Source organism: Etheostoma cragini, chromosome 17, assembly GCF_013103735.1.
Source record: "Etheostoma cragini isolate CJK2018 chromosome 17, CSU_Ecrag_1.0, whole genome shotgun sequence".
Classification (NCBI taxonomy): domain Eukaryota; kingdom Metazoa; phylum Chordata; class Actinopteri; order Perciformes; family Percidae; genus Etheostoma; species Etheostoma cragini.
This window is the reverse complement of record NC_048423.1, coordinates 22862719-22877749: the sequence shown is the minus strand read 5'-3', so window position 1 is coordinate 22877749 and position 15031 is coordinate 22862719. Positions and strand designations below refer to the sequence as shown.

Below are 15031 nucleotides of genomic sequence, written 5' to 3'. Positions count from 1 at the left end.
AAAAGATTGTTTTTAGGGTATTTTATGGCTAATTTAATACACGGGTCCAAAATGACCCGCTAACACTTCAGATGGCAGAAAGCTAACACCAGAGGAAGGTTAAAAGAAGACACCACCCTTTCAATTAGGAAAATTGAAATTCTGTATATGTTAAGTGTGCTACATTTATGAGTGCCATTAATACATTTGTATCTATCTCTTCTACTTACTAATCCTACTGATACAGTTTTTCCATGCCCAATGGACCGTCATTTAATCTGAAAAACAGTGTGAATGGGTTTTTCCGTTTTTTTCACCACATCTACAGTGTAATAGCTTGCTGGTGGAACGACCACTAATTTGTCCATGGTAAGACCATCCTTCCGTTGCCTGCCCTTCTCAAGATTTCCCCCATGGGCATGCATTTCCTTTCCCTCCTGAGCCTTCGGTGAAACCGTTAGACCAGCCAATTCCACAGGTCACTGCCCTGCTGGAAGCCTGATGAACATGTAATAGAGATGTGGGATGAGATGGAATTGAGTTGTCTGTTAACACAACAAGGTTGAAATCATCAACACTGCAAAACCCCAGTGATGTAGCTTTGGAACCTATGGCCATTTCTTCAGTATTGTTAGCATTTGGTCTTTTTTTGTGGTTTGAGTCATTGCACCAACGTAGAGTGTCAGCTTGAAGGTGTTCACGCAAAAAAATGTAATCAAGTGGTGTACAAAGAAATGCTGCTTCAGAGTAAATGCTGCCATATGTAAAGCAAATCATGGAAAAGAATTTGGAAAAAGTTTGGAGGAAAACTAATTTAATATGTTCTTTTGACTCTTCTCGAGCAAGGTTGGACTTGGTAATGACACTTATAAACACCTGCCAAACAAAAAGCGGTCATGCAGGGGTCTGGTTAGGCAGCCCCGGTGATAAATCCTCATTTACGTAATGGCTGCTGAGGTGTGAAAAGCTGGCTTCTACAAGCCAGAACTAGATCAAAGCCTGGGCAGAGGTGGAGACAGCTGGGAGGTGATTAACCTCTACGGAAAAGTGCTGTCCGGACATGGACTTCACCTTCAAGTTCTGGCTAAGTTAACATGAAAGGGGAATCTAAAACACAAATAACATGTTTGTAAGATATGATCTGATTTCTTTGATGAAACGAATCTTTAATTCCTGTTATCTTTTTGAAACTCACGATCCTTTTTGAGTCCTCATTCTGTGCCTTACAGTGCAAACTGTATGTTTATGGAGACCCATCTGGTCCAAACCAAATAGTTTGAGCTATATATCAAATATGTTGCATTTGAATGGACCACAAAAACATGTGTAGGGTTTGGTTCAATACTGAGCTCTGCTAGCTAGTTGTCCGTCCCTACGGATGTAGCCAGTCCCGATCGGTAAAAGGTAGGATTTAGTCATGGGGCAGGGACATAAAAACTTGATTAAACTTTTTAATTGGACATTCATTAGAAACGCCCCGAGTGCAGGATGAGTGGTCAACATTGGAAACCGTTTCCGGGGAAGAGAACAGAATATGATTATAATGGGAAAATACTCAACATTGTGTAATTGTTTTTTTACATTTGGTTTGCGTAACAATAGATGAATGAACAATTAACACAAGGACCCATTTAACACTTGGAAAATACATTTTTTACTTTGTGAGTTCTTTAATGTCAGCTGCAACTCTTCAGTGCACCACTATTGATTGTCATAGGATCATAACCTTCTTTACAGGCCCCTTGAGTTATTGACTAGACATTTCCTCAGTATGACCAAACCTTCCAGTAACAGATATTTTCCTTTCTGTCTTAGAGAAGCTGTGTGGACAGTTTGAACCTGACTAGTTAAGCTAGGCTGACGAGCATCTAAATCACCATTCTCCAAAACCACTAAAATACACTGCAGATGCTATAGTCAGAGGTGTAAAGTAACAAAGTACAAATACTTGAATACCTTGCTTGCATTTTGGGTACATACTTTACTGGTGTAATTATTATAGGGCATACTTTTAACTTCTACTCCTTACATTTTCACGCAATCATCTGTACTTTCTACTACTTCAATTTAAAAAATAGCCTTGTTTCTCAATATTTCAGTTCAGCTTGTTTTCATTTTGGCTTGTCATCGTTCAAAAAACCCAGCTACATCACACCATCCGGATAGAGTGAATTTGATTGCAGTTGGATGAGAAGTATAAACATATACAGTACACACAATTCCGACACCCTATTGGTTTGTACGCGATCCATCACACCGGCACATAACACCAATCACGTCACACTCCAGCAAGGAAATAGCAGACGAGTGTAACTTAGTATGAAGATGTCCGTGGCAGAGACTCAGGAGAACTCCAGCCAAATGTCCCAACCAACCATAGGCGATTTTCTTGTCTAGTTTTGTTATCTTGCATCCTTTGCCGTCACAGATTCCTACAGATAAGCTTGGATACATTATATTCCAATAAAAAAACATTGATAATATGCCTCTGAAGTTGGACTTTTTTTACAACACTAATAGGGAACTAGTCATCATCTTCTGCTCCATGAAACACATGGTCATTAATGCTCAGTAGTATTTGCATTTTACAAAAATGCAATGATTTTCAATGGGCATTAATTCAGCTGAAACCGCTGCATCCCACATTTTTCAACATTTACATTTTAATGTAACATTATCGCAGGGCATGGAGTTAACTTTTTTGACCACCTCAAATCATTGTTATTTTTAAATCCACCCGCCACTGTGGCGGGTTTGATAAAGTACATATTAGATTTTAACTTATCATTGCACTTTCAATAATGTAGTTCAGCTCAATTTAAGTCATCCTCTACATCTCGTCTGCAGTTTTTCCTGCATCCACCATGTGGGGTTGTGTGTGTTTATGCGTCAGTCGTTGGGGGAACAAAGCAGCAGCAACATTATTGGGAAAAAACGTTACATTGATGTTAAAATGTTTGCAAGTTGGCAATACGTATTTTGCTGTACGCACTCCATGTCTTCATATCAGAAACAAGGAAATTAATTAGACCTGCTCCCCCTCCCGCTTGGTCAGCGGCTGCATGTCGGACTGCTGGGATTGTTGCGAGTAATAAAAATGCAAGAAGGGGGCCCCGGCTGTCAATCAATGTCTTCCTGTTATACGGGCCCCTGATTGGTCCGGGCCATAAGCAACTGTGCACCCTGCTTACCAATAGTTACGCGTGTGAATCACTCGATTCTCATTGGCTACCAGCCAACATGGCGGGAAAATGGTCAGTGTTACCCGCCAATCGCGAAATTCACTCGCATTTGGCGGGTGAGCGGGTGTTAATTTACTGCCCTGCATTGTAGTCATTGTGGCCTTTAGAAAAATGTTTTTTGGGGGAGGTGGGGTAGTGCACCATAGTCCCCTGTTGCGCCGCCTAAGCTTCTTTGCTTAATGGCGTCTTTTCCCCCTTACATTACTATTACTTTTATACTTTGAGTAGTTTTGAACCAGAACTTTTACACTTTTTCTTGAGTAAAAAGCTTAAGTTAATACTTCAAGAAGTCTTTTCAAACCCTAGCATGTATACTTCTACTTAATTAATGAATGTTTTTTCCTTGCCACTGTTGGACTGTTGCTTGCTCTGGAGGAGACTACTAGAACTGTTGGGTCCTTGTAAATTCTGGAGTGTGGTCTATCTGTAAAGTGTCTTGAGATAACTCTTGTTATGAATTGATACTATAAATAAAATTGAATTGAATTAAATTGAGTGTGAATGCTTTTGACACCTCTGGTTTGAAGAGAAATGACACCTTTGGAGTCATGTGATCGGGTGGAAAGAGATGGCGGCGTAAAGTGTAGCTCCTTGCTCTACAATTAGTTGTTTTATATGGTTCCAACTTTGATATTTTACCAATTTGTGCTTGTTAGAGTTTAAGTAAAATGGCAAACAAGAACAGAAACCAGCGCAGCAAGACGAACGCCATTGCAGAGGCATTGCTGGAGAAACAGAAAAGCTACCTTGAACCACGTTTTGCTCAGATCAATTCTCAGATTCAACAGATGGGCCTCGACAACGAAAATAAGCTAACTGCTATCCACGCCCAGCTAGCATCGCTGACTGCAGGCCTTTGATTTGAACTTTAAAACCACAGTGGAAAGCAACGCAAATCCTGACGAGTTATTTCAAGACACTTTACATATAGAGTAGGTCTAGATCATACTATAATTTACAAGGACCCATCAGTTCTTGGAGTTCCCCCAAGAGCAAGCAGTGTGACAGTGGCAAGGAAAAACTCCCTTTTAGGAAGAAAACTTGGACAGACCCAGGCTCTTGGTAGGGAGTGTCTGACGGGGCCAGTTGGGATCTTATATATGAACAGTGGCAATAACAGTCACAGTCACGTAGAGATCACGTGAGCCATGACAGACTTGGAGGTAGCAGACACATGGGGAAATACAACCTGTCCCTCCCCTAGGGGGAGATGGTGATGCATGCTGTGGCTGTCGAGGCCCTGTGACGTCATGCGTGACGCCGCGGGTCATAGTCGACGCTGGCGGGGGACCTGGAAGTGCCAGAGTCATTACTGCCTCTGGGGTAGCAATGGAGGTAAGGTAGAGCCGAAACAATGTGGTTTTATCGTTGTTGCGACAGAAGGGAATGCCTTTTCCACTGAGGGACCTTTGAGTGGCGGTAGAGACGGACGCGCTATGGAGGAGTACGCGCGGCGCTGAGGAGAGTAGCGGGTTCGTCTACGAGAGGAAGGCTCATAAGGAGGAAAAGGTAGACGCTGACCCTGCAGCCTTGATTTTCTGACCTTGCAGACTGAGGGGAAGAAGCCTGAGAGCCGTGGGGAGCTGGGGATCTTTTGACGGAGGAGTGGAGATCCGGGTGAAGTCGAGGCATGGTGACCGCAAGCGGCTCTGTTGAGTCACAGGACAGGGGTAGGACTGCTGTGGCGTGACTGAAACATACCCTGTTTCGAATAGATCATTGTAAATATCGTTGTCGACATCTGGTGAGCTTAGCTATATCTCTGGATCCATGATGGAGAGCATGGAACGCTGACCTTCTTGCGTCAAGCAATCAGAGAAAAAACGAGGCTGGCTGCACAGCACGGTACATGTAGGTTGTCTGTGATTGGAGGTGTGGTTTAGGCGTGGCCCTGCTCAAGAACCTAAGTTAAAAGACTAACTTCATTTTTATGGTCAGTCTTAGAGAAAATGGGCTTTGGTAAAACTTTCATAGGCATCATTAAAGCTTTGTATTCTAACCCCTCAGCCCGAGTCTTAACAAGACCCAACTCCCCAAAAAAAATCCTCCCGCCAAAGCTGCCACTTAAGTATTGCATTATTTGTCATTTCTCTGGAGCCTCTGTGTTACGCCCCAGTCTAGGGGAGCCTAGGACTCAACATTAACAAAAAAAGGCCCCTTCTTCCCTGTCTCCCAAATAGCCACAAAACTATTGTCACAAACGTATTTACATGACACTAATTAAAACTCATATTTAAACATAGATACCCTTTCTAGAAAGTAAGTTGTTAAACTATAGAACCAAAATATGGCCAAAAGAATAGCTTTAGGTTCTGTTTTTTTTTTTTTTGAGAACCCCTCTTGGTTTCTTTCTCACCTTCTATCATTGTGCGAGGAGTATGGAGGTTTATTAGCACTACTTCATTAAAATGACTCGGCCCGCAGTTCAATCATCCCTACTAACATCCCCAATGTTAAGCAGTTTAAATATTTAGGCATCAAGATTTTCCCCAACTTAAACCAGATAAATTAACATAACTATTTCTGAACAACGTCTTGAAAAATATGGAAAAGTGGCTGTGTCTCCCCATGTTGATTCCAGGCTGTATCTCAGTGGTTAAAATGAATGTTTTACCAAGGATTAATTTTGTGAGCTCTATGCTACCGCTCTCCCCTCCTGGTGTAAATTACAATCAGCTGTGTCTAAATTATCTTTAAAGGCCGACTTCAAACATTACTTCTAGTCATTTGTGTTGAGGCCCATTCTCACCTGGTTTAACCCAGATGTGGGTTTACTGGCGTACCTTAGAGAGTGCTATGACAGAGCCTTGGTCACTCCATGACATTCTTTTAACCAATGTTTCTAACAAACAGTGCAAACTAAAGCGTTGGCCCCATTATCTCACATCTTGTCAAGACTATCAAGATTTGCTGAAACACACTGCCTTATAGCTTGTAACTGGCACATACAGCACTCCTGATTGAAGGGAGGCTGATAACAGCCGAAGGGGACTTCATTTTTAGCAAAGTTGGCTTATTGCCTTTTTCTGACCTTCAGAAAGAATTCTATCTACCACGTTCCTCTTTTTTCTTTTACCTTGGCAGAGGCCTTTGCCCAACCGTCCTATCCGAAAGTTATTTACTGTGCACCCTAAGAACTGTGGGATCGTATCTAGGCCTTATCGCGATGGCCCAGGCCTGAGTATTGATCTCAACTGGCATGATGTATAGTCTAGCATTCCAGAAGTGTCACGCAAACCAGACCATCAGCAGATTCACAACAATTTCATTCATAGGGCATATCTCACCCCCTATTAATAAAAATAATTGACAGCCCTTAATGCACTCTCTGCCTAATAAAAGCACAAGGTACATATCTTCACATAGTCTGGTAGCGCTTTCCCGTTAGTTGGTTCTGGAACAGTATTGCATCCAAAATCTCTGCCTTGATTAATGTTACTGCACCTGTTGCTGTCAATGTCTTGACTCTGTCAGTCTTTCAACTCTCTGGAACTTGAAAACATGCTCTATTTGCAGGACTTATAGGTGCAAAGAAGATGACAGCAACCCGTTGGAAAACACCCCACGACCTGTCTATCAAGCATGGACCATTGCCTACCTGGATGTGGTGTATATGCGCCGCAAAAAAAATCTGGACACTTTGCTGAGGCTGTGAAGTCCGGGCTGTAGCCGTGTGGGGTTCCTTGTCTTGGATCTATCTGTGTATATGTCTGTTTTTGTATGTGTTTGGGAGTGTATGCTTCTGTGTGTCTTGTTTTTGTCTCCCTCCTCCTGTCTTTCCTCTCTATGTTCTATTTTAATTTATTTCTGGCCCTGGGACGCGCTCTCTGTCTTAGTGCATTGTTTGTAATTGTTTGTTGTTGTTTACTTTTCCACAATAAATTTAAAAAAATGTGATCACAAAAAAAATGAAATGACCTCTTTGAATGCAGATAATGTCCATGCTTTGTGCACACTCAGCATTTTTTTCCCCATCGTAAAATGATTATGTGGGTTGAGGGCTATAAACAGACAGCAATCAAACAGTGAATTAGCATGGTGAAAGGCGTGAGGGCAGAGTGGTGCATTGACACTTCAAAATACATTTAGTGTTTCCCGTAACCTTTTCGAGAGCATTATTATTATTATTATTGTTATTGTTATTTTAGCTTACATGTAAAGCTGCAATGTGTGAGGTGCAGAGAGAAGCAGTACACTGTTAACCAAGCAAGTGCAATGGGTCATTTGTTCTGCACATGATTATAATTCATGATTTTCACTGTTCATGTGTGCTTAGTGAAGACTCAGGGGTTTGCATTCAATCACATTAACATTTTTCTGTTTAGAATTCGCAAAGAAAGGGCAGAAATTGCACTTTTAGCTCATAAGATGATTAGTGAGTATTATGGTGGTGGTGGTGTGTGTGTGTGTGTGTGTGTGTGTTTCTGTGTCTGTGTGTGTGGTGGGGGTTGTCTAGAACAATCAAAGCCCAGCCTGTTTTTCTTGAGTTAACCACTTAATTGCACCGCTTTTTGTAATACGTGTATGTCATAATTACATTAAAAGACCTCCGAGCAAAGAGTACAGCCAAGTTGATTAGATGGCTCGATTTGATCGATGCAATGCAATTGACCACGCAGGTGTTTGACCCGATGTCACTCAAAGCTTTACGTTTTTTGCTGCGCTTAACCTACTTCATTTGCAATAATACAACAACGCCCATCGTGACCAATGAACCTGCTGAATGCCTAATTAGGCAGGATTAATGAATTGCGCACTGGAAAAAGCAAAGCCACCAGATCTCAAAGTGTAATTGAGCGCAAAAAAAACTTATTTGGTGTATGACTCATGCTGAGTGTGATTCATTGTTTGTGATAAAAAGGACAAAGTTGAATTGATCTTTGTTAAAAATAAAACAACACTCCGGATCCACCCGGAGTGTGCGTCGAGCTTGGAGACTTTGTGGTCATCGGTTTCCGCAGCGCGTAAAGCAAGGGAGCTCACATGAAGAGGGCGCGTGGCGTCCTGACGCCTCTCCTGGAGGGCAGCAGAGCAGTGATGCCGGAGCCGTCTATATAAGAGCTTCCAGGATGCCACATGCCGGTTATTCACGCGTTTGATGCCAGCGCTTTCCAAAACATCGCCTCCGCCCGCACCGTATGCACCGCCAGTTCTCCGCTCTCACATGTAGCTCTACCCACGCTTTCCATCAGCTCAACTCAACATTTCTCGCGGATTTATTTTACTCTCTCCCGAGTTGCAATATGCACATCAGCTAATAAGGATTTCAACACAAAAACTTTGTAAAAGAAGAGTCCCAGGGCGCACGGGATGCTCCGCAGCGCAGGCAGCGAGTTTAACGCAGACTAGTGAGCGCGCGCTGTGCAGGAGGGACTCCACGTGAAGTTGGGAGTGTGCGAAAAAACAAAAACAGGATCTTCCCCTCAGTTAGTGTGGCTTACACTCTGGGTATAGACCATGGATACTTTAAGTCTGTCAGTGAACGCTGTTTCCTACACGCCAGCGGCTGAACTCTTCACTCCCGATGACCCGTTTAAAGGACCCATCAGGAACATTGCGCCATGGAACTTCACTTTCCTGGCTGTGTTCATGTTCTTCGTCACCTCCGTGTCTCTGAGCGAAAACTTCCTCGTCATGTTGGTCACTTTCAAGTACAAACAGCTCCGCCAGCCCCTGAACTATATTATTGTTAATTTGGCAATCGCTGATTTTTTGGTCTCCCTCACCGGTGGAGTAATAAGTTTCCTGACAAACTCCAGGGGTTATTTCTTTCTTGGGAGGTGGGCTTGCGTCCTGGAGGGGTTTGCTGTCACTTTTTTCGGTAGGTTTACTTGTTTTATTGTCTTTCTGGTGCTGTAATTATAGGGCATGCTTATGACAACGTCCACAACTGGGTGTCTAGGTGTAAGTTTCCAAGCTTTTTTAAATCCACATATTGTAATGATGTGATGACTAACAGCTCCACATTAAACATCCTCAGACTGACTTCAACATCTATTCATAAGTTAGAGAATCTGGGAGGGAGGTAAAATAAAATTGACAAATCACTTCATCTACAACTGTTGCCGAAATTTAAAAGTGAAGTCAGTAACTTTGCTCAGTTTCTTTTTACGCAGTCATATCTTGCATTGGGAATTTTCATCAACATGATTGTTGTTGTAAAGTAAGCAACCCTTACTATGTCAGAGAAGCATACTTAAAGTCACCATTGGAGGGTCATATGCAATATGCAATAATGTAAACTTGTGATAAACAGAAATTAAATCAGTTTTGCTTTACTGCTGCTTTCAGTGTTCAGCTAAAATACAACAATCTGCTTGTTGAATTTAAAACAAACTAAGGAAATCATTTCCAACATTCTTTTATTGAACAATTTGAACAGTTGAATATAAAAGGCACCACTAAAAAAGAATGACAGTTACAGTATAATGTGCAGTTTTCTACTGATTTTTGTACTTCAACTAACACCAAAAAGTGTAATTTGCGATATTCTCCGGTGTATTTTTTGGCCAGGTGATAACACGGTGGATAAATAAAACAATATATAGTGCAGCATAAACAGTAACAACATGGGAATGATTATACAAAATGTTTAAATGTGAAAATCTTGTTTAATCCGCTCTAGAAAATAATTTTGTAAATCTATTTCAGCTTGTATGAGGCATTCTTTCAATCTCATCCCCCATAATGGAGCTCTGCAAGTGTAATCTGCATTACATAATGCTAAAACAAAAGGATTGACATAGCGGACGTTAGAGTGGTCAAAGTCAATGCCGGGTATACATTTTGAAGATAAGAGACAGGAAAGTTCCTTTAGTTCAGGCAAAAGTCGAAAAAGTCACCACAGTGTGCTACTCAGGGTAACTCACCCGTATTTTTACAAGCCCACAGTGTAGATTTTTGAAAACTGTACCTGCATAAAAACAGACTTTAGGATCAGTAACAAAAGCCCAGTGTGAGTCTTCAAAGCAGAATTCAAAGCATGCTGAGGAGCCTTCTCACAAACTACATTGCATGACTTGGCATAAGTAGGTTACCAGCACCGTGACCGCCAATAACATTAAATAAAGTAAAGATAGATGTCTATTGTAACAGAATACATACTATTTAAGTCTTGGTCGGAAGTCTTTGGCGCTTAGAATCTACAGGGAGTTTATTAACTTAGGACCAGCAGCAAACTAAATCCCCCAATGGAGTCCAGATACTGGTGATGGTAGCGGCTGATGATTCTGATGCAGCTGTTGGAGCTGATGGAGCTGCGATGACTGGCGGTGATAGGGGATGGGGGGGGTTTGCCATTTGCAAAGGTTTGTACTGAAATGACAGCTGACAGTAACGGAGCGGAGAACAGTTTTTAACCAGCTGTGAGCGCACCGTGCACATGACAGCAGCATGACTGCAGAGAGAGAATCCTATTTAAACAGAGGCGGCAGCAGATGATAGGCTTACAACGTAGGTGTTTTGCTGAGCTATTGAATAGATGAGATCAGCTGATGAGAGCAGCTGATTACAGACATGACAGGACAGCAAGGAATGATGTGTGAAAATGTGTGTGTGGATTGAATGCTGATGCGTGAGAAATAAAAAGACACTCACTGAACCTATGATCCAGCTTCAATTAACTGAATCCTCCCATAGAATAGAAAGCTCTGAAAAGACAAGACAATGTCTCAATTTTTAGTCACAGACCCCTTTTTTGCAGACTCCGGATCTTTCAGGGTCACAAGTAGTAGAAGAAGGATACAGATCCTTTAGTCAAAGCACTAATACTACACTGGAAAAACACTTTGTTACAAGATAAAAGTCCTGCATTGAGAATGTTACTTAAGTAAAAGTATGCAAGTACCATCAGGAAATTTTACTTAATGTATAGAAAGTAAAGGCACTCATGCAGAAAAAATAACTTACATTTTGAAACTGGAAATAATCAAAACAGATCTGAATTTAATCTGCTAATCATATTCTGTAGTGAACTGTAGGCCTATATGTTATTATGTAGTTTTAGCTATAATTAAACCTTGTTTTTATATAAACTACTTGTGTTTTGTGTGCAAAAACCTTAATTTGTGAAGTATCAAGTAACTAAAGCGGTCAGATGCATGTACAATATTTCTCTCCGAAATGTAGTAGAGTAGAAGTAGAAAGTAGCATGAAAAGAAAGGATTCTAGCACCTCAAATTTGTACTTAAGTACAGTACTTGCGTAATTGTACAGAGATTTATTACAAAATCTGTCGGAATGTCAAGATGGGAAAAAGCTCGGACTGAGGTATATGATGACCTTATACTAAACAAGAGATGATGGGAGCGCCTCTAGCGTCATTCTCATGATTTCATTAAGATATTAAAAAAATGATATGTGGAGTCACACATTTGGAATTAGTCAATGGATTGTTTTTGTGGTCTCTGCTGAAGCTGAAGGTTCCCCAATTGGGATTGTGAGCACCTTCAGTACATTGGATCAAAATAATATTAACAGCTGATTTATTCGGGCAAAGGCTCCTTTTTGGATACAGTAACAAGGTTTGTACAATCTCATATTGACATCTTACAGAGAAGTGACACAGGAAGTCACAGGATGTCTTTATTACAGACTGTCAAACTGCCATATTTATTAACAACAGAAAACATTCATTTAAAATAAAGGCTCAGTAGAAAATCTCCCTCTATGAGAATATTATCAAAGAATTGTCCATTTAAATGACTGTGGAGCTTTGTGTCCGTAGTTATTATGAGTTACAATGTCCCATATGGGTCTTTGCCAGACCAACTGTACATTACATTGAATTCATATAGACTGGGCTACTGCACTTAACATGCTCATATGACACTAAAATCATCACTAGAAACATGGTGTATGGATCTGGATGTGAATAGGATGGATGCTCTACTTATTATCAGAGGTGTCAAAGTACAAATACTTTTTTACCTTACTTAAGTGAAAACTTTGGGTATAAACTTTAGTGGGGTTAATTATTTTACAGCTGACTTTTTACTTTTGCTCCTTACATTTTTACGCAATTATCTGTACTTTCTAATCCTTACATTTTAAAAAATAGCCTTGCTACTTCTATTTCAACTCAGCTCGTTTTCATTTCCGCTTGTCGTTAAAAAAAAAAAAAAAAAAAAGAATCCAGATAAATCGCGCCATCCGGATAGAGTGAATCTGTTGCCCTCATAGATTTCTGCAGCTAAGCTAGGATGTAAATTTACATTCCAAGAAAGGCCATTGATAACATGCCTCTGAAGGTTGAATTTTTGCCCCAGTACAATACTTGTAGGGAACTAGTCATCATATCTTCCGCTCCATGAAACACATGTTAATGCTCAGTAGTACACATACTGTATATGGTTCATAAATGTATTTGCATTGATTAAAATGTGTTCATTTTCAATGGGCATGAATGCAGCTGAAACAACATTTTAATATGACATTATAGTCTTTTTGGCTTTAAGAAAATTGTCTTTTGGGGAGGTACAGGCTGCTGTGGCGCCGCCTAAGCTTCTGTCCTTAACCCTCATGTTGTCCTTGGGTCAAATTTGACCCGTTATCAGTTTTTTTTTATAAAAAAAAAAAAATGGGCCTTCAAAATAAGTGCTGAAAATGTAAACATTAGAAATATCAAATAACTGGAAAAAACATAAAAAAAGCAACCACAACATTGAAAAAGTGACAGAAATGTCAATAATAGTGTTGATGGTAGGACAACACATGTGTTAATGTCATCTTCCCCGGCCCCACACTAGTTATTATTATTATTAGTGTTAGTTATTTAGTTTTGAAATCAGTACTTTTACACTTTTGCTTGAGTGAAAGGCTTGAGTTGATACTTCAACTTTGACAGAAGTCTTTTTAAAGATATACCCTAGTATCCATACTTCTTCTTCAGTTTTGAATGTGAATACTTTTGACACATCTGCTTATTATGCTGCACAGGGTGACAGTATTTTCAGTTTCTGCTTATTTTTTAGTTTTTTTACCTACTTGCAGCTGTGCTTAACAGATAAGTACATTAGTACGGTTTTCTAGAAAAATACACGCTTTGATGGTCAGTTTTAGTCCACTTTAAAAAGCTACATATTGTACTGGTGTTAATTGTATGAGTGAACCTTTGCAGAGGCTCTTTTTAAATGTGTGTGACATTATTAATCCAGCTCTCTTATTTTGTCCTCTCGAGCTGAAGTACTAGAAGTACCTGGCTGTGAAGAGATAGGTAATTTGCGAGAGAGACTCATTACCTTAATTACATTCAGCATTTTTTGGCCTATTACGACGTAGCTTAATGTACCCACTCTGCACCCACTCTCTACCAAATTATAAACCATTTTTAGCAACATACTGCCACTTTTACATCTGCGTAGTACCGAAGGGACATATGTCAACAATTAAGAAATGTGGTTACACTACAGGGGATCTCTTAACTAGGAGATCCCAGTTGAATAAGTTCCAAAATCCTAAAAAATAAGAATGGAATTATACACTTTGAAAGCGGAAAGCAATGCAAAAGGAATGCAAATACACACACAATGTGCTCAAATACGGAGACATTGCAGAAAACCTTTTTTTAGGTGTATTACTGTATTACTGTCATGAAAAGCACAGACTTGTGACTTTCATAGTAACAAAAAACTAATTCAAGGACTAGTGGTGTGTGTATGTGACTGCTCTTGTTAAACTGTGCTCCTACGAACTGACATCCTGCTATTTGTTGCAGGGATTGTGGCCATGTGGTCCCTCTCTGTTCTGTCCTTCGAACGATTCTTCGTGGTCTGCCGACCTTTGGGAAACATCCGACTGCAAACGAAGCATGCGGTCCTGGGACTGGTGTTCGTCTGGACCTTCTCCTTTATCTGCACCATCCCTCCAGTGCTGGGCTGGAACAGTTACACTACAAGCAAGATTGGAACCACCTGTGAGCCTAACTGGTGAGAAATGAACATTTTATTTATCTCTGTTTGTAATCTAGAAAGAGCTATGACTGTTTCAGACATTAGAAAACAGAGATAAATTAAGGTATTCTTATGAAAATTAACCAGAAGGAGAGGGAGAGTTATACTAAATGTTTGGCAACATTCTGTCATTGATTAAATCCCACTTTGCAATGCAGTAACACAAGGGAGACTTTATTTATTGAAATTGATTGTTTTCAATATTGATCCAACAAAGTTTTTTTACAAAATCGTTTCAGTGGTTCATTAAGTTGTTGTAATGAGACATAAGAATAACGGTAATGGTAACAGTAATGGACAATTCCGCTTCCAACCTATAGGGGGACCAAAGAGGAAAAGTGCTTTGGTGCCTACTGTAAAGGTGCTGGTATAACGTTAGCTAATTCTTGGTGGGTAAGACATTGTTCAACAGTTAATTTTAGTATGATTGTTTTGACCACGGTTAACAATACTGGGTTAACCCACAAATTTATCATTAACGTTAACTGTATAGATAGACGACTAATCTAATCGTAATTCTGCAAGCTAGCACACCCCTGTCTTCTGCCTCAGTCTCCCGGCGCTGCGAGGCTTCAGCCCCCGCCCAAGGACACATCCACAGTCAGCCCACATCCACTACCATTACCGCCCCGGCCCAGTGACACGGCCACATTTATTTATGTTGCTGTCTTGGCCAGGAGTAAAAGAGATTCGGACTCTATGGTTTATACTCCTTGAAAAATAAACATTAGATATGAGCTGGATAAACAATACTAACTTCACAGCGACCGGTTCCACCAACACATACACTCACCGGCCACTTTATTAGGTACCCCATGCTAGTAACGGGTTGGACCCCCTTTTGCCTTCACAACTGCCTCA

General features: G+C 40.6%; 1 protein-coding gene across 1 annotated transcript in view; it reads left to right on the top strand.

Annotated features, from left to right (window-relative positions):
• The first annotated feature begins 8152 nt into the window (after positions 1-8152).
• valopa (vertebrate ancient long opsin a) overlaps positions 8153-15031 on the top strand; it is a 24971-nt gene continuing 18092 nt past the window's right edge. The window contains exons 1-2 of the mRNA XM_034898839.1: positions 8153-9042; positions 13936-14146. Of these exons, the coding sequence (XP_034754730.1) occupies positions 8679-9042; positions 13936-14146 (575 nt within the window). The 5' untranslated portion in view covers positions 8153-8678. The remainder of the gene's footprint in view (positions 9043-13935; positions 14147-15031) is intronic.